General features: G+C 44.5%; 1 protein-coding gene across 3 annotated transcripts in view; it reads left to right on the top strand.

Annotated features, from left to right (window-relative positions):
• Nucleotides 1-24,012, top strand: part of LOC134025432 (apolipoprotein B-100-like) — a 75,832-nt gene that overhangs the window by 255 nt on the left and 51,565 nt on the right. The window contains exons 1-3 of one of the 3 annotated variants that reach the window (XM_062468453.1): nucleotides 2,591-2,749; nucleotides 2,830-2,939; nucleotides 3,122-3,449. The exons of the other annotated variants lie outside the window; for them this stretch is intronic. Of the exons in view, the coding sequence (XP_062324437.1) occupies nucleotides 2,621-2,749; nucleotides 2,830-2,939; nucleotides 3,122-3,449 (567 nt within the window). The 5' untranslated portion in view covers nucleotides 2,591-2,620. Of the gene's footprint in view, nucleotides 1-2,590; nucleotides 2,750-2,829; nucleotides 2,940-3,121; nucleotides 3,450-24,012 lie in introns of those variants that run through there. 3 annotated transcript variants of the gene reach the window in all.

Here is a 24,012-nt window from a genome sequence, read left to right as displayed (position 1 = left end):
TTCTCTTCCTCCATCATAATTTTGACGGCTCAATTCTGTTTTCTCCAGGTTAAGACAGAAGATCCTTGATGCTCTTCAAGGCAATGAGGTTGGAACTATCATGGACTCTACCCGGTTCTCCCGCAACTACAGGATTGGATCTGTAGAAAGCAACATGATATTTGATGGCACCAGCTACTTCCCAAGGGAACTTATGCTTGAAATTACACTGAAAGCCTTTGGATATGACATTGACATGATGGAGGTATGATAGTATATAACAATTTATGTAATTTGTTAAATGTTGGACTTCTGGTTCATTGGGTTTTGCATTACTTTAATAATAACTTTTTAAAAGGTTGGCGTTGAAGGCAAAGGACTGGAGCCAACTCTTGAGACTCTCTTCGGCGAGAATGGTTTTTTCCCTGACACAACGCTGAAGACTATTTACTTTGCTTCTGACAAGATGCCCTATGAGATCAGTAAAGTTCTGAAGAATATGTTGCCAACTCTGACAGCTGATAGAAAGAAGAGACAGGTATCATATTTATGGATCAATTCTGTTCATTATTAACTGTCAACTGACCTAATTTGCATTTACATAAACCAGATTATAGCCTTTTCTACAAAATCCTTTCTTTCAGGTCTCTCAGAACCTAATCAGGGAAATCAGCCGCAACCTCAACAAACTGGTGAGGGATGTGAAGGCTCAGGAATCCCCTGAGGCTATGGTTTATCTGAGACTGATGGGAAATGAGCTGGGGTACTTCAAGACCAAAGACATGGAAGAAATGGCCTACTCTGCAGCTATGATGATTGACAACATGATGAAGATGTTCCCCACTGATGTATGTATACAGAACATTTCTTTTTTTATTAATACTAATTCTACTAGAATAAAATATGTTTTAAATCCAATCTGCTTGTAGCTGATCAAGGGACTGATAAACAAGGAGGACAATGAGGTCTTTGGCCATTACATCTTCATGGACAATGAATTCTTCTTGCCAACTGCAATTGGTGTACCTCTGAAGATTGCCCTTTCTGGTACCTTCACCCCTGGTATCAAGGGAGGTATTGCACAAAGTGCTGCTAACATGGTAAGTTTGTATGCATTGACAACATCCTTTGAGAAACGTTTATGAAACTATTGGCAAGATGTTTCTGTCATTGTACATGATTTGTTCCCTCAGGCCGAGTTCTCTTTCATGCCCTCTGCTGGAGTTGAGTTTGTGACCCAGGTTGGTTCTCATATCCCTGAGTATGTCCTGTCTGGCTTAGAGATGCACACCAACCTGTACCATGAGAGTGGACTCAGAGCTAAGATTGCTGTTTCTAAGAGTGAAGTCAAACTGACCATCCCGGCTCTCCAGAGCCCTGCCAAGCTTATCAGCATCACGTAAGTGTGAAACAACAAAATGTCATAATGGTGATAATCATAACATACCAATGACAGCACAAACTCATAATTGTTCTACTCCACTTACAGTAACTCCTTGGTAGCTGTGACCTCTACCGACATCAAGAATATCCCCCCTATCACAGAGGATAATGTTGATGTTTTTAAATGCACCTCTGCCTTTACTGGAATGAAGTACTGCACTGTCCTGCAGTACACTGATGCTAGCTCTCATGATACTGCCCCCTACTTTCCCCTCACCGGTGACAGCAAGTAAGTGATATAAAAACCCTTGACATATATTTACTCACATAAAATATGATGTTTTGTTGTGAGTTTCTAATTATAATAATTAATTATTTTAAGACTTGCTGTGGAGCTACACCCAACAGGTGATGTGTCTGAATACTCTGCTACCGTGACCTATGAACTCCTTATGGAGGGAGAAGAGGGTAACCAGAAGGTTGACACTGTGAAGATGGTGCTGAAAGCAGAAGGTATACTTTAACTTAAAAACTCATGATTCAAAATTGTAGACTAATGTATTAACAATAATATACAATCAGTCTCTTTTCTTTTTACATTGTTTTTTTGGTGACTGAAAACAGGTGCTGAGCCCACTGAGGCCACAGCAACCCTTAAGTACAACAGGAGGAAACATGTCATCACCACTGACATCCAGATCCCTAACTATGACCTGGAAGTTGGACTAAGACTGGGTATTGTCGATGAAAACACAAAGGGCAAAGGAACACACTCCATCTCCATTGATCTCATCAATAAGAACATCCCTCAGTTGTCTCTGGTTGGCCGTGCCAAGTAAGATGACATTGAAGTACCACGTGTTCATTTCTGTGAATCAACCTGTGATTTGTCATCACCCAAAATACACAATCTCATGATTTGTTTTCTCTCAGAATTGAGGCATTGAAGGACGCTATGCTGCAGGTCCAGCTGCTTGTCCCATCTCTGAAGGCTGATGCCACAGTCACAGCCCATCTGAAGCGTGATGAAGAACTAGAACTGGAGCTTGAGTGTGACATCAAGCTCCCTGAGACAACCTCAGTGCAGAAGATCTCCCTGAAATATGGTACAATGGCATTCAATCGTTTCACTTTAAAAGATCTTTATGGATAACTACTTTACAAGTCCATATATTCTCTGCACATCTCAGTTGATTATTATTATGATATTTCGTACCTCCTAGACAACAGTAAGATTGAGGCTGAAGTCAAGTCTGACATGAATTCTGAGATCCAGAATATCCTACCTAACGTTGAGGAAATCAAGAAGATTGTCAATGATGCCCTTGATCTTCAGGTGGGCCAGACTGACATGAAGGTCCACCACATCCTCACCAAGTCTGTGGAGGTAAAGTCTAAGTTTGAAATACCATCTTGTTTTATTGAGATAATTTCTAGATAAAATTCTAACAATAAATATAATTCCAGGCAACCAACATCTACTTGGAGAAATATGCTGCTGATATTCCCTACATTCAGACTCTCAGAGTACCAGAGATGCCAGAGATTACTCTGCCAGAGAAACTATTTTTTAATGCGTAAGTTATATTGGCTGACACAAAAATTTGAATTGTTCTAACAGGTGATGTATATGAACATAACAAGTATGTATGTATGTATGTATGTATGTATGTATGTATGTATGTATGTATGTATGTATGTATGTATGTATGTATTACATCTAATATATATATACATATATCATATTTCAATTTTACAGTGAGGCTAAGGCTGCTTATCATTTCAATGACCATCATTTCACCCTCACGCTCCCCATTCCTCTTGGAGGAAAATCAACTGAAGAGCTCAACTTCCCACCTGCCCTGACCATCCCACGCCTATCTCTGCCCCAGTTTGGCCTTGAGGTTCACTCCATGCAGATTCCCATCCCTGAACTTTTTGTTCCTGAGACAATCACTCTATCTGTGCCTCTATTTGGAAAAGCTGAGGTTTCCACCAAGGTAAACAGCAATCTGTACGATTTTGAGGCTTCCGCTTCTGCTGGCAGGGATGCTGTTGAGACCCCAAGCTACTCAGCCAATGTTAAAGTAGCAGGCAACTCCCCAGTGGACATCTTTTCCATCAAGATTGAAGGTACAATTTCCATATTCTTTGTACCAAACTATGTGGGCCGAAAGACACTCTCCAAAACTCTCTAAAATCAGAGAATACTTAGTGAATATATTTACCTTTTTCTTTACATTTATAGGCTCTGGACTGATCGCCAGCACTCCTGCTGACTCCATCAAGGCCCATGTGCAGACCTCTGTGAGCCACAAGCTCATTGATGTCAGTGTCAGCATCACAGAAGTTGGTACAGTGACAGACAAGATCAATGTGAAATCCAGCAGCAAGATTGAAGCAACAAGTTCCGTGGGTCTGAATGTAGCTCTGGAGCACACTGGACTGGTTGGCTTCAATATTGAAGAAATCACTGCTGAGAGCAAAGTGGAGGGAACAGTCAAGGCAGGACCTGTTTACGGCAGTACCACCGCCACCCAGTCTTTCTCCATTTTCCCATTCAGGCCAGAGGCAAAGATTGATTCTTTGCTTAAGATCGATTCAACAGTTGTTAGTGTCCAGAACACCCTTGCAGCAACCTTCAGCAATGGTGAGTTGGCTGTTGTGTCTAACACCAATGCATTTGAAGACCTCGTAACTCATGCTGCCAAGCTCTCTTTCAAGGAGAACAAGCTGTCCCTGAAATGTGACACAAATGCACTCACTCTTGGCATGAAGATCCACAACCAGGCTGAGGCCTCTGCTGGTGCTGGAGCAGTCACTCTAAAGATGGAAACCAATGCTGACCACACTGAGAATCGTGTGTATTCTTTAGTTACTGCCTCCCTAGATGTCAATGGTCTGGCTGTGAACAGTGATGCTAATATTAAGCTGTTTGAGCATGAAGCTACACATAAGGCCACTCTGACTATGAACAAGGATGGCTTGGCCACAAGTGGCACTACAACCCTCCAGAGTCCCCTGATTGTTGAGAACACCTTTGCTGCTGGACTTGATTCTTCCAAGGTAACCCTTTCCATCAACACCAAGGCTGCACTGAATGATGTTAAGGTTGAAAACAACAATGCTCTGACCCTCACTCTGTCTACATTGGCCTTCACCTCAAAGGCTGAAGCCATTGTCACTGAGAGAACGTCATACACTCATGATATTGCCATTGGCCTGGAGCCCCACACTGTCTCAGCAAATGTGAACAACCACTTGAAGGTGCTGGATGCCAACCTGGTCAATGAGGCTCAGCTGAAGGCAGAGCTCTACAAATTACACTTTACTGGAAGCTTGATGGCTGCATATGGTGAGGAGGAGGTCAAGCACACATATGAGATAAACTACGCTGACCTGATTGCCAATGCTAAGTGCAGTACCATTGGAAAACTCCTTGGAACCCATATGAGCCACAACACAGAGCTTGAAGTTTTTGGTCTTGCTGCCAGGATCCACAATGATGCTCTCTTCAACTCCCAGCCTCTCCGCTTCGACCACACCATCCGTGCCAGTGTTATTCCTTTTGACTTCAATCTTGATGCCATCTTCAATGCTGATGGTGACCTAACCCTGTATGGCAAGCAGAGCGCTCAACTCTATGGCAAATTCCTCATTAAAGCACAGCCCCTGGCTTTTGCCAGCACCCACGAATGCAGAGCTTCAGTCAACCAGCTGCTTGACAATGGCTTCTCTTTGGAGGCCACGGTTGACAACAAGGCAGACACCCTTGTGACTCCCCAAGAACAAAAGGCCACACTTAGATTGAAGTCCAAAATGAACAACCATGCCCTTAACCAGGATGTGAATGCATACAATAATGCTGAAAGGCTTGGACTGGAAGTGTCCAGTACCCTCGTCACTGACATTCTGAACACAGATTCCAGAGAAAGTCAACATTTCACAATTTCTAGCTTTCTCAAGTATGATAAGAACACAGATAGTCATATGATTCAATTGCCACCAATAGAAAATTTGGTAGCAATCCTGGAAAGCATCAAGATTTCTTTTGTGAGTATGGCTGAGGCACTGAAGAATTACATCAACAATGAGGATATCAAGGCTAAGCTTGAGGCTTTGCCCCAGCATGTTAGTGACTTTATTTCCCAGCTGAACCTGGAAGGTAAGGCTGTCCAGCTCAAACAGAATCTGATTGCCTTCACCCGGGAGTATGTTATTACTATAGAAGACCTGGACACCTCTCTGATAAACCTTAGGGTGGCTACTTTCAATCTGCTCACTGACCTTGCCACTCACATCCAGGGTGTCATAGATATTACAAAGGAGATGATTGTGAATGGCCCCTTGTCTGATAATGTCATCCAGAAAATCAACAAAGTGCTTAACACTATCAGTGAGGACATGAGTTCATTGATTGTTGCTGCAATTGATGCTATTGAAATAGTCATCAACAACATTGTCTTGCAAAACATTGAAATTAAGGCTGACATGGAGCAGGCGCTGGGTGCATTGAAGCAGTTTGTGCAGAGATTTGATGGAACCAAATGTGTTGAAGACATAAGAAGCTACATTTTATCTATAAACTTAGAAGCTCACATTGAAGAGTATATGACTCAAATCCCCACTGAGACCGTCAACAAAATTGTTGAGTCTGTGAAGAAAGTAATAGATTACTTTGACTTTATTAGCAAAATCACTGCTTTCCATGGAAAGTTGAGCCAGCTGATTGTTAAATTGGAAGTTGACAAAAAGGTTGATGTCATCCTAGAGAAGATTTTGGACCTCATAAAGGAGTTAAAAATTCATGAAACAATTCAGGTGATAGCTGACAATGTAAAATCCATTGATATCCCTGCAAATGTAACGCAGTTGTTGGATGAGGCCATTAATTATCTGAAAGCTACCGGGATTAAGCAGGTCATTGACCAAATGAATGATTATCTGGATTCAGTTGTCCAGATGATGAAGTCATTCAACTACAATGATTGTGTGGATAATGTTAACCAGATGATCAGTAGCTACACCAACTACTTAAACGAGCTTATAAAGGCACTTGAAATTCCACAGAAATGCAAAGCTGCAAGGGAGTTTGTTAACTTTGTTGTGTCATCTATAATGGCCTCCTATGAACAATTAAGGGAAATTAAAGTTGCACACTTCCCCAGAAGAGTAAAGGACTTTGTAGACCATGCCATGCTTAATGACCTGAAAGCTATGTCTAAAAGTGTGAAGCATAAAATCTCTGAAATGGACATTAGAGTTGAGATAATTTCCTTCCTGCAGTTGGTGAACAGTTTCTACATCAAGACCAACATCATCATCACTGACACATTCACCAACATTGCCGATATTGTCAAGAACATGGCTGTTGATCAAACAATTATCAGTGATATCAAGCAGATTATTAATGTCATTGTCAATGCACTGAAGACAAGTGAGCTTGACTTTCCTGCACTCACCATTCCTCTCACTGACTTAGTCGTTCCCGCAATGAAGATTAGCCTTGAAAAGCTCCAAACAATAACAATTCCAACAACTCTGGAGATCCCTGAGTTCACCATCCTAGATTTCCACACTGTGCCATCCTGCACAATTACATTTGATGATATTAAGCAGAGATTAATCAAGATCCTAAATATCATTATCAACTTTGAGGTCCAGTTGAATAACGTGGAGGCTTTCTTTGGAGACCTAACAATGAACTACTTGCCTGCACTGCCCGACATGACTCTTCCAGACATCACCTTTCCAAAAATATCTCTACCAGCCCTGCCTCGTGTCCCTGTAGAGAAGTTGCTGGAGATTCCTACTCTCCAGATTCCAAAGATAAAACTGCCATCCATAAGCAGTGAGGTCTCAGTCCCATGCTTTGGCAAACTGTATGGTGCTATCAATGTCAGGTCTCCTGTCTACAGCCTGGAGACCTCCGCTCAACTTGAGAATTCAACAAACCAAGCAATAAATCCTCAGTTTACTGCATCCCTGAAATCCCAGGGGACATCTTCCAGATTTGAGGTCCTCAACTTTATATTTGACTCCTCTGCTCGTGTTGCTATCCCCAAGATGAGCCGCATTATTGTGGCTGAGACTCTGAAGTTAACCCACTCAGGTCTTACATTTGATCATCAAGCATCAGCAAACCTTTATGGCCTGTCAGCTCAGACATCTGCTAGGACTAAAGTCAAGGCCACCACTGCTCCTTACACTGCTGAATTTGTTAATGTTGCCTTTTTTGCCATTGAGAGTGGAATGTCTGCCTCTCTTGAAACAAGCTATAACCACCAATTTAACATACCAATGATTAACTTTTTCAGTGAAGCTTCTCTGACCCAAAAGGCTGTTGCTAACCAGGAATCAACCACAGTTAAGCTGAATGTTGAAAATGAAGGCTCTATCAAGTTCAACGCTCAAGAGGGCTCACACAAGAGCAGCCTGCAATGTACCATTAATCCCAGCACCATCAATCTGAAATTCTCTGGTGACACAGACTCCTCCATTGGAAAAATCAGGCAATCGTTGTCTGCTGATGGCGCCATATTCAGTTACTTCAAATTTGATGCCCGTTCTGAAGCAGAGGGCTCTGCTGTCAAGAGCAGCGTGGTGGTGGCATCTGGACATGCTGACATGGGAGATTTGAAGGTTGAGCTGAAGGCAACCCATGACTCTGAGCTTGTTGGTGGACTCAGCGGAATCCTCTCTAACTCTTTCAATCTTGTGATACGTCCAATTGAGGTTGTCTTGTATTTCCAGAATAAAGGAAACACCAAACTTAGTCTAAATGAGGCCCTGAATGCTAAGATTGATCTCCAGAATGATTATTCAGTCACCATCAAGCCCAATGTTCAACAGATCAATACTATGGCTCTTGCCCGCTTCAATCAGTACAAATACTACTACAATTTTACCATTGATAACAACAAGAAGGAGGCTGGAATGTATGCTGCTGTGAATGGCGAGGCTGATCTTGATTTCTTGACCACTCCCATCAGCATCCCTGAAATGGATCTATTTATATTCTACCTCCCAGCCAAAAGCAATCTGAACCTGTATGAGGACACTGGTATAAAACACATCTTGAACACTAGGGAGCAGACTGTTGGTGTGGATGCCAAGATTGTGTACCAGAAGAGTCAGTTTGCCCCCCTTGTTCACATGGGACTGGTTAGAATCCCTTCTTTTGGTAACTTGATCACAGAGTTGTCATTCAAGTCTGCTATAATTAATCTGAATGCCAATGCTGTTCTTTATGCTGAGGATGACCTTGTGTTCCGTCTGGGTGCAACCTCTGCCTCTGTGTTTGATGCTCTGAAAGCAAAGCTTGACGGTACCACCAGTCTGACCACCAAGAGAGGGCTGAAACTGGCCACTGCTCTGTCTCTGGAGAACCCCCACATTGAGGGAACACATGACAGCTCAATCACCCTGAACACTGACAACATGGAGGCTGATGTCTCTGTGTCAACTGTTGCTAAGATTACCCTGCCCATCCTCAACCTTGAGGCCAACCAGCAGTTTGATGCAGACCTCAAGAACAATGCAAATGCTGCATCCACGCTGAAGCTCAAAGGTGATTTCAATGTTCCCCTAATTGAAGCGGTTGGCATAGTTGAGGCAGACTATAGCCTGAAGGTGGAGGAAACCCATGGAGACTATATCTCCATAGAGACTTTTACAAAAGGAAAACTGGAAGGATCAATCCTGGAGACCTACCCAATTGTGGCTGCTCTGGACAATGAAGCTAACATCTACACGAATGCTGATAGTCTGCGTTCCACTGCCAAGGTCATTCTAAATGCTAAATTTGGAAATGGAGAGAACTCAATCATTGATATTGATGTAGATGAAAACCTGGCTGTGGAGGCTTCACAAGGCCATGTGTATGCAGTTCTGAAGTTCACTAGCAACAATATGGCTAACATGCTGACCTTCACCACTAATGGAAAGCACATAGCTCAGGCAACCATTGACCTTGCACCAACCTCCCTGTCCGCCAATTATGAGATTGACATGAGACAGCCAAGTTCCTTAGGTGACATTGTTATGTATGAGAAGACTGCTGTTGCACTGACAGACACAAACCAAAAGATCACTTACACTACTAAGATTGCCACACCTGTGTATACCACAAATCTGGCATTAGAAGCTGAGTATGAAGCCTCAGTATTGAAAGCCACCCTCAAGTCCTCAGCTACCTCTCCCATGGTATTCCTGGAATATGACATGGATGGTGAGTTCAATGTTAACTAAACTGATATCCTTTGTTATAATGACCAAATCCCCCAAAATATCTTCTTTCAGTGTCTGCAAATTAATAACATATTTCCCTTAAAAGGCTCCATAACTGCTAATATTGAGAACGAGCCCCTGAGCCTGACTGGCAAGATTATGCTAACGCATAGTGACCTGACCATGGACATTCAGCATACACTTACACAGGCAACGAGGTAGCACTTCTTGTACAATTAACAACATTTCATCATATATTTCCATCATGGTAGTAAAATGTTGTGCGTTTTGTGCAATAATATGACAATAATATTGTGTGATTTACACATTTTAGGAAAAAGCGTCAAGATGAAGAAAGGTAAATGAAGAAAAAGATTTGACCAACCACACAACATTTGAAATAATACTCATATTAACAATACATCGCTATGTTATCAATTGATCTGACATTTACATTTCAGTGTTTCCCACCACTCCCTGAATGTGGACATCACCAGCCCTGCCTTTACCGATGTTAACTTCCGCTATGCTGCAAGCAGAGATGGAATCAATGCTTCTGTCTCTACTCCATCCACTGGGTTATTGGGTCTTCAGCTCCAGGGCAGGACTCCATTTCAGTTGAGTTCAAGACTCTACAGTCGTTATGCTGTGAGTATCGTTTCAGTTGTACATTATCACAGAACTGTTTTTGCTCTGCTCTTACTGTTTTATCTTCCCATCAACAGTCTGCCCCTGAGGATGACGTTGACATCTTGATCATAAGATCCTTTGTTAAAGATGCTGATAGGATGAACCTGCAGGTTATCTACAACACAAAGGCCCCAAATGGCATGCTCCAGGGGCTGAAAGAGAAAATCCCTGCCATCACATCCACCCTGGCAAGCTTTGCTGACAAGTATGAGCTCACTGGACCAATCAAAGGACTGAAGAGCTCTATTGTACAAATCACTGAAGCCTACAACAGTGCAATAAACGATGATATGATTCAGCTGAGCCAGATATCTATGTTCTATAGAGATGTTGTTGTTCAGTATCAGAAAACCATACAGGTAATCTTGGATGCAGCTGTTAAATTCCTGAAAGAGACTCAATTCAAGCTGCCTGTCTCAGAGGAGATGACCACACTGCCTGAAGCATGCAACAAGCTTATCAGCAGTTTGTCTGATACAATCAATCAGGGGTTCCTGATTATGGATGCCAATCTGGGAGTATACATCAATGCTTTGATTGAAATGATGAGCAGTATAAAAATATCAACCCCAACAGGCAATGTGATGACTGGAGTTGAGATCCTGGATGTGATTAAGACCAACCTGAGGATTATTTATGTCGAGACTGGATACATGGTAAACCGTCTAGAAAGCCTTGATATGATCCTGCTGAAGATTGATGAAACAATTCAGGAAATCATTGAGAAGGCCATGGAATTTGTTGACACTCTTGAGTCTGACTACCTGGATTCAGTTTTGGTCTATGTAAACATTCTCCACCGTCGACTTCTCATCATTATCAAGAATGGTTTGAACAAGATCTCCACACTAAATATGGAGCATCTGAACAGTAATATCGATTACGTCCTGAATATGGTTATGTCTGTGTTAAGCGAGTTTAACAACAATATGTCCCTCTTTCTAAAGGAGGCTTATGTAGAGGCCCAAGCTGATGTGAAAGTTAATGAAGAAAGGATAGAGATCAACCTGCCCTTCCCCCTCAATCAGTGAGTTGCCCTTACATAATAAGACCTGAGACTATTAAACACTACCACCTGTATTATCTTGGGAGAAAAAAGTAAGTTCAAGAAATCTCTCTGCATGTATTTATTGCAGTCAGGGTAACATGTCCACATTGTTAAGGAGATGTTTCTGTTTTGTGTGAAATTACTACTATTTGTAAAATGCTAAGTTTATTGACACCCACCTCTTTTATTACACACACAAAATATAGTATTAGGAGTGATTTGTGTCAATAAAAACATACAGCTATATACCATAGCTGCAGTGTGTGATGAATCTTTTGTATCATCATTTTTTCAATTTAGAATTGTACAGATGCATTACTTAGCCCAATTCTAAGGCTGTCATGACAACCCATACTTCACCACCAGTTCTGTGTTTATCCATCTCCTAACTTCCAACCGTACCTAGGTGAATGTCAGAACAGTGAGATCATTCACGTTATAGATTACTTTAAATACTGAATTAATAAATACATTACAAAAGTTCCACAATCACATCCCCTACATTTCACCTGCTGGCTGCTTACCCAAGTTCAAATCAAGGGCGTAAGTTTGGATTGAACATTGGTGAGGACTGTAGTGGAAAAACCAGGGCCGGCCCTGACCAATATGGTGCCCTAGGCAAGATTTTAGCTGGTGCCCCCCTTGCATCTCAGCCAATTTCATCATCTATCATTGTGTTCATACACTCACGCAGAAACAGCATAGCTTCATGTCTTTATTTTAGAAACAAAAATCACACAATAAAATATATTTAACCCTGTAAGACCCAAACATAAAAATAATGTTTTTTTTAGTCAGATGATGTTGTAAAGTTTTCCGATGAAGATAAAGGATTAACTTAAAAAATATGTTTTTGTAAGTTTTTAGGGAAACGTAATAATGCAACGTTGGGCCTAGTTGGGAGCATAATTTCAGCATTTGCTGTCAAACTGTCAGAACAAAAACACAAAACAACTAATGGTTCACTTGGAGTGTGGATTGCTTACATAGCACTATAACAGTACATTTCATTAATAATAATCACCCAACAGTCATATTTTGATGAATCAGAATTTATGAAAAAATAAACTGGATAAATATAATAAAAAACGGAATGAAAACATCAAAGACCACGGGGTCCATTGTTCACGTGCAATGGTAGACCCCAAAGCAGTTCCTTTCCTCTGAAAAGCAGAGACGGAGATTGCACTTTCTGCAGAGCGTGGGGTCCTCTTGAAGCAGGTGGGGAGTACAGACAGGGTGAGGGAGAGGTTAAAGATGTCTCAGCTAAATATAAAAAGGTTAAAATCAGACTATTATTGTTATTGGGTGTGCTTTGCCTTCGGCAAGGGCACAACCTTTGTTCTCTCACATATATATTATTATTATTTATTTTTGCCCCCCTAAGCCTCAGTCAATATTTGGACTACATAGACAACCTAGGTGTCAAAAGTTTCGTCCTGGTAGCGATTGAGTTGCTTGTATTTTTATTTAAGTTCCGTTGCACGGTTTAAGTAGAAAGAAAAGTGAAGTTAACGGTGGTTAACTTGCTAGCCACAGTCACTGGCGCTACTAACGTCACGAAAACTCGCGTGACTTATCTCTAGCAGAACATTAGCAGGTCTTTAACTTCTGAGAGATTGCTAGGCTAACGCCTGGGACACGCTGCCTGCGATCAGCTGCAACGCGCCTGGAAGCGCCTCCTTTTTTCTTTCGGCGCCCATGTTATCAAATGGGACCGACCACACTGGCTGCGAAGCGCTGCGATTGGCAGAGATCGTTTCGGCAGCTGGTCAAATTTTTTCGCGAGGCGCTTGCGAAATCGGCTGCAGGATGATGAAATACACCATATTAGTTGATATATTTGAATTAAAAAACATGTTATTAAGATTTTACTCCATTAATTGTAGACTACGGTAAACATTTGTAAAGTTGAAGACTTTATAATTACACAATGTTGGTAACGAACGTCCTTTACATGTGGTTACCCTGATGAAAACTAATGAAAATCAACGGATTGATCCGTTGAGCTAGCATGCCCGTAGTTGTTTTGTTTGAGAGAAACAAGTTGTCACGCGGTGCACACAACACACACGCGTGCAGACATAGCCTACCGAGAGAGAACCCCCAAGTCGATTTCTAAAATCAGCATCAAATGAATTCTCGAAATGAAAAGCACAGGGAGTTGTTGTATGACCCCCAGCAACAATTTTACAAAGACAATGTAGATAAGGATCAATGCTGGGATATAGCCAATGCCATGTTTATGTACCATGTCAGCGTAAAGGAAAGCTCAGAGAAGCTGAAAGGCTTGGTGACTGGCGTGGAGAAATGCGCATCTGGTGTGAACAGTTTTTGCTCAGTCGTAGCCGATCGTAGCCGATCGTGGCGTTGCGCGGCACGTCCAGGCGCTTCGCAGCCAGTGTGTCCCAGGCGTAACTGCTTTACTGCAAGGCAGATGCAGAAACGCCACAAGCAAAGAGGCCTGGGTGATAACAATTTGCTCATTTTACCTTGTGACATGACACACAATTGTGATGTGTAATGTACAATATAAGCTGATATTATTAAGGAAGTACATCTACTTTCGGAAACAGTAGTGAAGGATTCAGAATCTTTTGTGTCTATTCCAATATGTAATGATGGTATTCAATGACACAAATCTGTGTTCTAGAAAGAGTGGTCTGGGGTCGCAGAGGTCCGATAATATCAGCTTTAATGCAGCAGTTAGAAATCAACACGTCCAGAGCTCTGGGGTTGTCTACGTTTCCCTACCCGCAACAGAGTTTGGGCTGGGCTCCCAAACATATATTTATACAGTGCAATTAAAACAGAAAGATGAAAAGAGGGTTGAGCTTGTTCTCTCGTGCATCAGGGAGTTGTTCTTGCCTACACGTCCCACCTGCTCGGGTGCCGTCTCCACCCGGTTTCAAGGTTGTTTCTGAAAATGAAGAGATAGAGACACAAAGAACAGCCTGCTTCCCACACCCAGTGTGAGACACCATGTTTAAGCCTGAGCACAGTTCTCAGATCATAAGACAGAACTTTAATAAGCACAATATATTCTTCAGTAACTGTTGCTCAGGAGCAGATGAGGGGCAGGTTTGCTAAGGAAGAATTGTAATATTCTGTGATGACTTGTCTTTGGAATTGAAACTCTTAAGAGTCGCTTACCTTTTGGTCACATTTAACAATTTTGTATTACAAAATTATTGGAGCACAAATTTGCACTGTGTGTCATACATCTTTTGTGTGCTATACAAATAATGTTTGCTTAATCATGTTATACATCACACATTGATTGCTTTTGTACATGTTTATAGTAAAGAATGAAAGACTAAATTATATCAGTGAAGTATTTTATTTATTAAAGCAATGTTTCTGCATATGAGAAAATTGATGACCAATGACATGCTGGGGCTGAGCTGCACATGAATTACATGCATTGTCTACATTTATACGTGCTGGGATGCAACATTTAATATTGTGTGTGATTGAAATTCATGTAGACTATGGCTGCATTACAAAAGTGTCAGAACTGAGAGCAGTCCAGTGTGATCTCTCAGGTGGCTGAGCGGTTAGGGTATCGGGTTAGTAATCCGAAGGCTGCCAGTTCGATTCCCGGTCATGCCAACTGACGTTGTGTCCTTGGTCAAGGCACTTCACCCTACTTGCCTCGGGGGAATGTCCCTGTACTTACTGTAAGTCGCTCTGGATAAAAGCGTCTGCTAAAATGACTAAATGTAAATGTCTAAATGTAAATCTCTCCATCTCTGGATAAACCACTTATAATGCACTCGAGAATCCGTTGTCCTACGACCAAAGAGCGACGTAACGGCCACGTAACCCATGGTACCAAAATTAACGTAACCAGCCGACCAAGGTGCAACGTTGTCTACGGGACCAAAAATAACGTAACCAGCCGACCAACGTACAATGTCGCGGCAACGTTGTCCATGGGACCAAAAAATAACGTATCCAGCCGACCAAGGTACAACGTCGCGGCAACATTGTCCATGGGACTAAAAGTAACGTATCCAGCCGACCAAGGTACGACATCGCGGCAACGTTGTCCATGGGACCAACTGGCAATATTCCCTTTATAACGTTGCCACGACGTTGCCAGAAGGTAATGTTGCGGGTTACCATCTGAACACTTACAGGCAACGTTGCCGCAACGTCATGTGTTAGCTGGGTCTGTTGCCCGGGCAACACATACTACAGCGGTCTATGATGCATCTGTTTTCAATCGTTAAAATAAACATTCCTCACAAATACATTTTCGTTGTAGGATTTATTATGACATTAGATTACAAGTAAACGATTTGTGGGTGAAATTATCATTACCTGTGGTTTCAAATCAGTGTAGCTCACTGCAACGCTGTAGCCTACGCGAGACACACTAGTAGCTAACAAAAACATCTCCACAGCTGTTTACAGTAGGAAGTCAACGGCGACAGAACATGTTCGGCACTACCCTTACTTAAATCAAAAGTCTTTCAATAGGTGAAACTATCTGACTAATGACTACTAACCTGAACTCCATTGGCACAGCCTAAACTTGGTCCATCTGTTCATGAAAATAATTAATTTCAGCCTAAACCGTACAACGGAACGTTAAATCCAATTCAACCAACGCAATCGCTACCAAGACGAACACAGCAGTAGTCTAGTACTGTACTGTTATAGTACAATTTACCGGGGCAGCTTCTCCACACAGGGCTATATCGCATTGTTACTGACAATGATCGCTACCACTGAGATTTTTATGGATGAGGGATTTTCCCCTAAATAAATGTCAAGCTTATTTACGTTTTTGGTGGGGCTTCGCTGGCGGGAAAGGAGCCGGAGCTGGTGCGCGAGGTAGAGAGGTTCCGGCTAGATATAGTCGGCCTCGCCTCGACGTACAGCATCAGCTCTGGAACCAGTCTCCTTGAGAGGGGCTGGACTCTCTTCCACTCTGGAGTTGCCCTCGCTGAGAGGCGTCGAGCTGGGGTGGGAATACTTGTTTCCCCTCGGTTCGGCGCCTGTACGTTGGGGTTCACCCCGGTGGACGAGAGGGTAGCCTCCCTCCGCCTTCGGGTGGGGGGACGGGTCCTCACTGTTGTTTGTGCTTACGCACCAAACGGCAGTGCAGAGTAGCCACCCTTTTTGGAGTATCTGGGGGTGGTGCTGGAAAGCGCTCCTCCCGCAGATGCCCTCGTCCTCCTGGGGGACTTCAATGCTCATGTGGGCAATGACAGTGAGACCTGGAGGGGCGTGATTGGGAGGAACGGCCCCTCCGATCTGAACCCGAGCGGTGTTTTGTTGTTGGACTTCTGTGCTAGACACGGCTTGTCCATAACGAACACCATGTTCAAGCATAAGGGTGTCCATATGTGCACTTGGCACCAGGACACCCGAGGTCTCAGTTCGATGATAGACTTTGTAGTCGTGTCGTCGGATCTGAGGCCGAATGTCTTGGACACTCGGGTGAGGAGAGGGGCGGAGCTGTCAACTGATCACCACCTGGTGGTGAGTTGGCTACGATGGTGGGGGAAGACGTCGGTCAGGCCTGGCAGGCCCAAACGTAATGTGAGGGTCTGCTGGGAACGGCTGGCAGAATCCCCTGTCAGAAGGAGCTTCAACTCCCACCTCCGGGAGAGCTTCGATCATGTCTCGGGGGGGGCCGGGGACATTGAGTCCGAATGGGCCATGTTCCGGGCCTCCATTGTTGAGGCGGCTGACCGGAGCTGCGGACGCAATGCGGTTGGTGCATGTCGCGGCGGTAACCCTCGTACCCGGTGGTGGACGTCGGAGGTGAGGGATGCCGTCAAGCTGAAGAAGGAGGCCTATCAGACTTTATTGGCTGGTAGGACTCCAGAGGCAGCTGATGTGTACCGGCAGGCCAAGCGGAATGCGGCTTTGGCAGTCGCGGAGGCAAAAACCCGGGCGTGGGAGGAGTTCGGCGAGGCCATGGAGAATGACTTCCGAACGGCTTCGAAAAGGTTCTGGACCACCATCCGGCGACTCAGGAGGGGGAAGCAGTGCACTGTCAACGCTGTATATGGTGGGGATGGTGCGCTGCTGACCTCGACGGGGGACGTCCTGGATCGGTGGAAGGAATACTTTGAAGACCTCCTTAATTCCACCAACACGCTTTCCGTCGTGGAGTCTGGGGATATCGTGGGGGGCCCTTCTGTCTCTGGGGCTGAGTTCGCCAAGATGGTTGAAAAGCTCCGCGGTGGCAGGGCCCCTGGGGTGGATGAGGTCCGCGCGGAGTTCCTTAAGGCTCTGGATGTTGTAGGGCTGTCTTGGTTGACACGACTCTGCAACATCGCGTGGACATCAGGGACAGTGCCTCTGGACTGGCAGACCGGGGTGGTGGTTCCCCTCTTTAAAAAGGGGGACCGGAGGGTGTGCTCCAACTTTAGGGGGATCACACTCCTCAGCCTCCCTGGGAAAGTCTATTCAGGGGTTCTGGAGAGGAGGGTCCGTCGGATTGTCAAACCTCGGATTCAGGAGGAGCAATGTGGTTTTCGTCCTGGCCGTGGAACAGTGGACCAGCTCTACACCCTCGGCAGGGTCCTGGAGGGTGCATGGGAGTTCGCCCCACTAGTCTACACATGTTTTGTGGATTTGGAAAAGGCGTTCGACCGTGTCCCTCGGGGGCTCATGTGGGGGGTGCTCCGGGAGTACGGGGTACCGGATTCCCTGACCGGGGCTGTCCGGTCCCTGTACGACCGGTGCCAGAGTTTGGTCCACATTGCCGGCAGTAAGTCGAACTTGTTCCCGGTGAGGGTTGGACTCCGCCAGGGCTGCCCTTTGTCACCGATTCTGTTCATAACTTATATGGACAGAATTTCTAGGTGCAGCCAGGGCGTTGAGGGGGTCCGGTTTGGTGACCTCATGATCGGATCGCTGCTTTTTGCGGATGATGTGGTCCTGATGGCTTCATCGGGCCATGACCTTCAGCTCTCACTGGAACGGTTCGCAACCGAATGCGAAGCGGCTGGGATTGGAATCAGCATCTCCAAATCTGAGGCCATGGTTATCGACCGGAAAAGGGTGGAGTGCAATCTCCGGGTCGTGGAGGAGATCTTGACCCAAGCGGAGGAGTTCAGGTATCTCGTGGGTCTTGTTCACGAGTGAGGGAAGAATGGAGCGCGAGATCCACAGGCGGATCGGTGCGGTGATCCGGGCTCTGCATTGGTCCGTCGTGGTGAAGAAGGAGTTGGAGTCGAAAGGCGAAGCTCTCTATTTACCATTCGATCTACGTTCCTACCCTCACCTATGGTCACGAACTGTGGGTAGTAACCGAAAGAACGAGATCGCGAATACAAGCGGACCAAATTAGTTTTCTCCGCAGGGTGTCCGGGCTCTCCCTTAGAGATAGGGTGAGAAGCTCGGTCATCCGGGAGGGGCTCAGAGTAGAACCGCTGCTCCTCCACGTCGAGAGGAGCCAGTTGAGGTGGCTCGGGCATCTGATCAGGATGCCTCCTGGACGCCTCTCTGGTGAGGTGTTCTTGGCACGTCCCACTGGGAAGAGGCCCCGGGGAAGACCCAGGACACGCTGGAGGGACTATGTCTCTCGACTGGCCTGGGAACGCCTCGGGGTCCCCCAGGAAGAGCTGGTGGAAGTGGCTGGGGAGAGGGCAGTCTGGGCCTCCCTGCTTAGGTTGCTGCCCCCGCGACCCGACCCCTGGACAAGCGGCAGATGACGACGACGACGATGACATTTCCAGAACCACCAGAGTATGTGGTGTACACAGAGTTAGGCATGGTGCGCAGCCAGTACTTTGCATTGCTCCGCAATGGAAAAGAAAAGGATTGCAGGATGTCAAAGGAGTTAAGTTGCAGACTTGTGAGAAACACAGTCACCAGCATTGTTGCAATCATGCGTGCGAGTCCGCTGGGAAAATAAATGACATACCCATCCAAACTCAAACTGAAAGCAATGTCCCAGAAGATCATCAACTATTATCCTGTCACGTGATGCTGACACAGATCATCCATGTGTAAGTATTTCTTTATTTTTAGCTTGAAAAACCTAAAACTGCGTGGGGGCGGCAACAAGACAAGCAACTCATCAAACATTATTTTACTATAGCTGACCATCTACTCCAGAATGTACAAGCGACTCCAGAATATGAAGTCCCCAAAGAGGCAGGGCTCCATGCCACAACGAGGGGTGTCAAAAAGGGCTCTCTTTGATACAAACACAGAAGAGGAGGCAGATGGTGACACAAGTTCAACTGCTTCAACCGTAATTCTTCCAAGCAACAATGACCTCAGTGACGACAACCTAAGTCCTGGTATGTGCAAAAAAGTGGGAGTTGGACGCAGTTTAATGTATGCTGCCATAGTACTAGTATACTGTAAATCTAAAGAGCTGTACTCTGACTTTGCCTCCATCTTATGGGATGCACAATACTGAATGTTTTCTGTCATTTGGCTAATAGTGATCATTTAAAAGTTATTCAATTGTCCTACCTTACTGCAGTTGTTTTGACCCATCATAGGAACACACATCTAAAGTGATACTTAAGAATACGTCTGTGAAGATGATTGGTGAACCCCTATGCTATTGACTCTTAGAAATCCTTTAAACTCCAGAATTGATTGATTGTTTTTTGATTGGTAGACCACAAAGTCAGAGAGTTAGTGATGCAAAGTAAAATTTTTAAGCCAGTATTGGCCATTGCTGATGATTTGCTAATATAATTGTGCATCCCTTTATATTGTAAACATGCATATGATCCTTCTTGGATGCAAAAGGGTTCATGTTGAAATTCTGTCCCTGACATTATCTGTTTTAGTACGTCGGGACAGTCTGAACATGCAGGCGAGGCACTACAAAAACACTGACCAACATGTACAAGAAACCCAACGCAAAACCCAACCAAAGAAGCGTTACTCAAATATTGGACCTGGAGTTTTGAGGCCAGACGGGCCTTCATTGATTCAGATGCAACAAGGGAAGAAGACAGAGCCACAAAAATCTTTGAGGCATATCCATGTGTAGCCGGTGTGAATCGGTGAAACTCACTCCTCAAGTATGTAACAGGCCCCCCGCGTCATTGAATAGCTAGCTTTTCTTTGGCGTAGCTGGTAGTGGTGGCGCTTGGGAAGTCAGAGATGGCGTGTTCGATCCTCGGTGAAGGATGGACACGGCCCAGAAAACTCTGACGGAACTTGCAAGACCACGTCTGTTACATACTCGTCACATTGGTGCCGTGACCCGGATCTCACTAGGTTAGCGTTAGCTAGCCGCCGGACTGAGTTTCAGAGGGGTGAAACTCACTCCTCAAGTATGTAACAGGCCACCTGCGTCATTGAATAGCTAGCTTTTCTTTGGCGTAGCTGGTAGTGGTGGCGCTTGGGAAGTCAGAGATGGCATGTTCGATCCTCGGTGAAGGATGGACACGGTGCGGAAAACTCTGACGGAACTTGCAAGACCACGTCTGTTACATACTCGTCACATTGGTGCCGTGACCCGGATCTCACTAGGTTAGCGTTAGCTAGTCGCCGGAGTGAGTTTCAGAGGGGTGAATGTAGCCGGTGTGAATCGGTGAAACTCACTCAAGTATGTAACAGGCCACCCGCGTCATTGAATAGCTAGCTTTTCTTTGGCTTAGCTGTTAGTGGTGGCGCTTGAGAAGTCAGAGATGGCGTGTTCGATCCTCGGTGAAGGATGGACACGGTCCGGAAAACTCTGACGGAACTTGCAAGACCACGTCTGTTACATACTCGTCACACATGCTTCAAAGACACTCGAAATGTAAGTTTCAAATGTCTCACTGGAACTCTTACATGTTGTGTGCTTGGGTCTGTGCATGCTGTGTTGTATGAAGCCTGCAGTGGTAGAGTAACTGTACAATTTTGTCCTAGGCAATGGATGAGCTGTGTCGCGTCCTGGGTGGCAGCAACAGCAACTACATAGAGGAAACAAAGGGAAGATGGCATGACTTCTGTGCCAAGGTGCAGTTCTATGGCGTGTGGAAGAAGGTCCTAAAACCCCCTTTCCCCTTGAGTCTGCGTAAAGGTAAGTTGCTGTTATACCAAAACCATTGTAATATGTCAGTTCCTATTCTTGCTCCTCAAAGACTTCTGCACGTTTTCCCATCTTTCACTGTTCTTCCACACCAATACATGGGTGGAATTTAATTGAAAAATCATGCTTCCCTTAATTACGTTTGGGCTCATCATAAGTGGGTTGAAAAGTCCTGAGCTAATGAAGGCTGTTGATTTTAAATAATTTGTGTTAGAACAGGAAGACCTGAACTGCATGAATACATTAGGATATACTAGTGTCTGTGACAAGCTAATGTTGCCTGTTGGTTATTGCTCCATAGTGGATTCCACCATTGCCCTCTTAAAAGCACTCCCGTCACTTTTCCCCTCACCAACTTCACCACCAAAGCGACTTGGGAATGCAAGTGAAACACTGCTTCATATCCTCCAGGTAAGAATTGTTATGTTGGTATTTTATCAATGTAGCCACTAATGTCTCCTTACTCCTGTTCTCTTGTAATCTACATTGAACGCTTTGTACTTGTTATTCAATTCTAGCCAAGGGAGGATCCATCGCTTTTCTCGGACAAGTGGCTTCTCTCCAGCCCGGTGTTACTCTTTGATGAAACAACCTGCATGCTCGCTGTGGGAAACATACCTGTGAGCACCTTACAAAAAGAGGACTTGTTTGATGGAAGGTTAATGTTAATGGCGTACTACTACACTTTGCACCTGACATACCCAAAATGTGTTGCAACCCTCCTGTCAGTCATTCAAACAGAGGTACTAGGGGATACCATCCATGATCGAGATTCAACAGGTGCATATAAGAAAGCAATCACTGAGTGGAAATCATTCACTGATAAATAGTACATAGTATATGCATAGAATGACAGGCCATCGTTCTGTTAGCTGTTTCACATTTGTTGTGTAACTGACTTGGCTAGCTATAATGTTCAGTTTACTTGCAGAGCTTTTCGGATTCCCTGTTATTGGGTAGTTTTATTTAATGCAAACTCAACACTGTTCACACCGTGTAAGCTTTTTTTTCTTCTTTTCAATGATCCAAGGCTCTCGCTCTCTCATTCTGTGTCTCGGGTTACGGTCTCTCATATTGTCCCTTTTCTAAAAAGTATATGTTGCAAAATGCTTTTGTTACAAAGGTGTCAGAGAAGTAAACTGGTTGTCCAGGGTTAATAAAATTGTGAAATGCGATTAGACTTTCACTGGTGTGAAAGCTCTTTCTACAATACGCTCTCTGTTATCAATACATTTTGGAAATTTCACTTGCAGTCCTTGATGTGTGATTTAAAATGCTTTGTATATTTAGGCTCACCTATTTCAAGATGAGCCAACTTGTTTCAAGTATAACAGCATAATCATTCTCGACTAGTATAAAGTAATTTCCACTTAAAGTGATTTATTTTCTTGTTTCTTAGCTTTCAGTTCTCAGTGTGCTAAAATAAGTATGCCATTTTTTTTAATTAAGAAATACTTTCTAGTATTCAGTGTACTTATAACTGTGCTGTAGCAAGTCTGGTATCAAGTAATTTAATTTTAAAACCAGTGTATTTCACTTATTACTGTGCTGCAGCAAGTCTGATATCAAGTCATTTGATCTTAAAACCAGTGTATTTCACTTATTACTGTACTGTAGCAAGTCTGATATCAATTAATTTAATCTCAAAACCACTTTTACTTATTTCAAACTTATAAATGCCTATCAGAGCCTACTTATTTCTAGACTGGAACCGTCTTATTTTAAGATATCTTGTCGAGTAAAATTATATTGCTACATGGACAGATAATTTCACTAGTATTAAGTAAATTTCCCTTCAAATTTAGTGTTAATTTCTGGTATTTTAGCAGACTTTTTTTGCAGTGCAGAGCCAGGCACTTGGTGGACAGCCAGACTTGCTGGCCTGTCCGGAGTGTTGAAGCACCGGTCTGCCTGTTTTCTCATCTGCTTCTGTGATTGAAGTAACGCCCGACGAGCCTGCTGCCAGCGGGTGTGAAGGCGGTCCATAGAACTGCGAGCTGCGGGGACAGTTCCCGTCTCCAGAGAGGAAGGGAACAAGTGTGGAGGGTATCCCCACATGATTTCAAAGGGCGAGGTCCCTGTGGCTGCGGCCCACAGAAGGTTCTGGCTCCACTTGGCGGGGTCTTTGGAGGTGTAGCACCGGAGATATATCATTAGACCCTGGTTAACTCGCTCCGTTTGTCCATTTGACTGGGGGTGGTACCCCGAGGAGAGGCTAACTGAGGCTCCCAGATGACTCCAGAAGGCCTTCCAGAAACGGGCCACGAACTGAGGCCCCCGGTCGCTGTCCAGATCTTCAGGAGGTCCGTGATAGCTCTCAATCTCTCTCACCAGGACTTCTGCAGTCCGTTTGGCTGTGGGGAGTTCAGCCAAGGCGATGAAACGAGCGGCCTTGGAGAAGCGATCTACAACCACAAGGATGGTGTTCCCTTGTGACGGGGGAAGCTCTGTGATGAATTCCAGGGAAATGTGAGTCCAGGGGTGGTGAGGAATCGGGAGGGGCTGCAGGAGTCCCGCTGGTCTACGGTTGTCTGGCTTTGCAGCCATGCACACGGTGCAGACTGCCACATACTCCGCCACATCCTGACAGATCTTTGGCCACCAGAACCGTCTCCAGAGCAGCTCCAGGGTGCGTTGGATACCCGGATGGCCGGCCAACCGTGAGGAGTGT

The sequence above is a fragment of the Osmerus eperlanus genome, chromosome 8 (assembly GCF_963692335.1).
Source record: "Osmerus eperlanus chromosome 8, fOsmEpe2.1, whole genome shotgun sequence".
NCBI classification, from domain to species: domain Eukaryota; kingdom Metazoa; phylum Chordata; class Actinopteri; order Osmeriformes; family Osmeridae; genus Osmerus; species Osmerus eperlanus.
The sequence above is the reverse complement of the archived record's forward strand: the minus strand, read 5'-3'. Positions and strand labels throughout refer to the sequence as shown.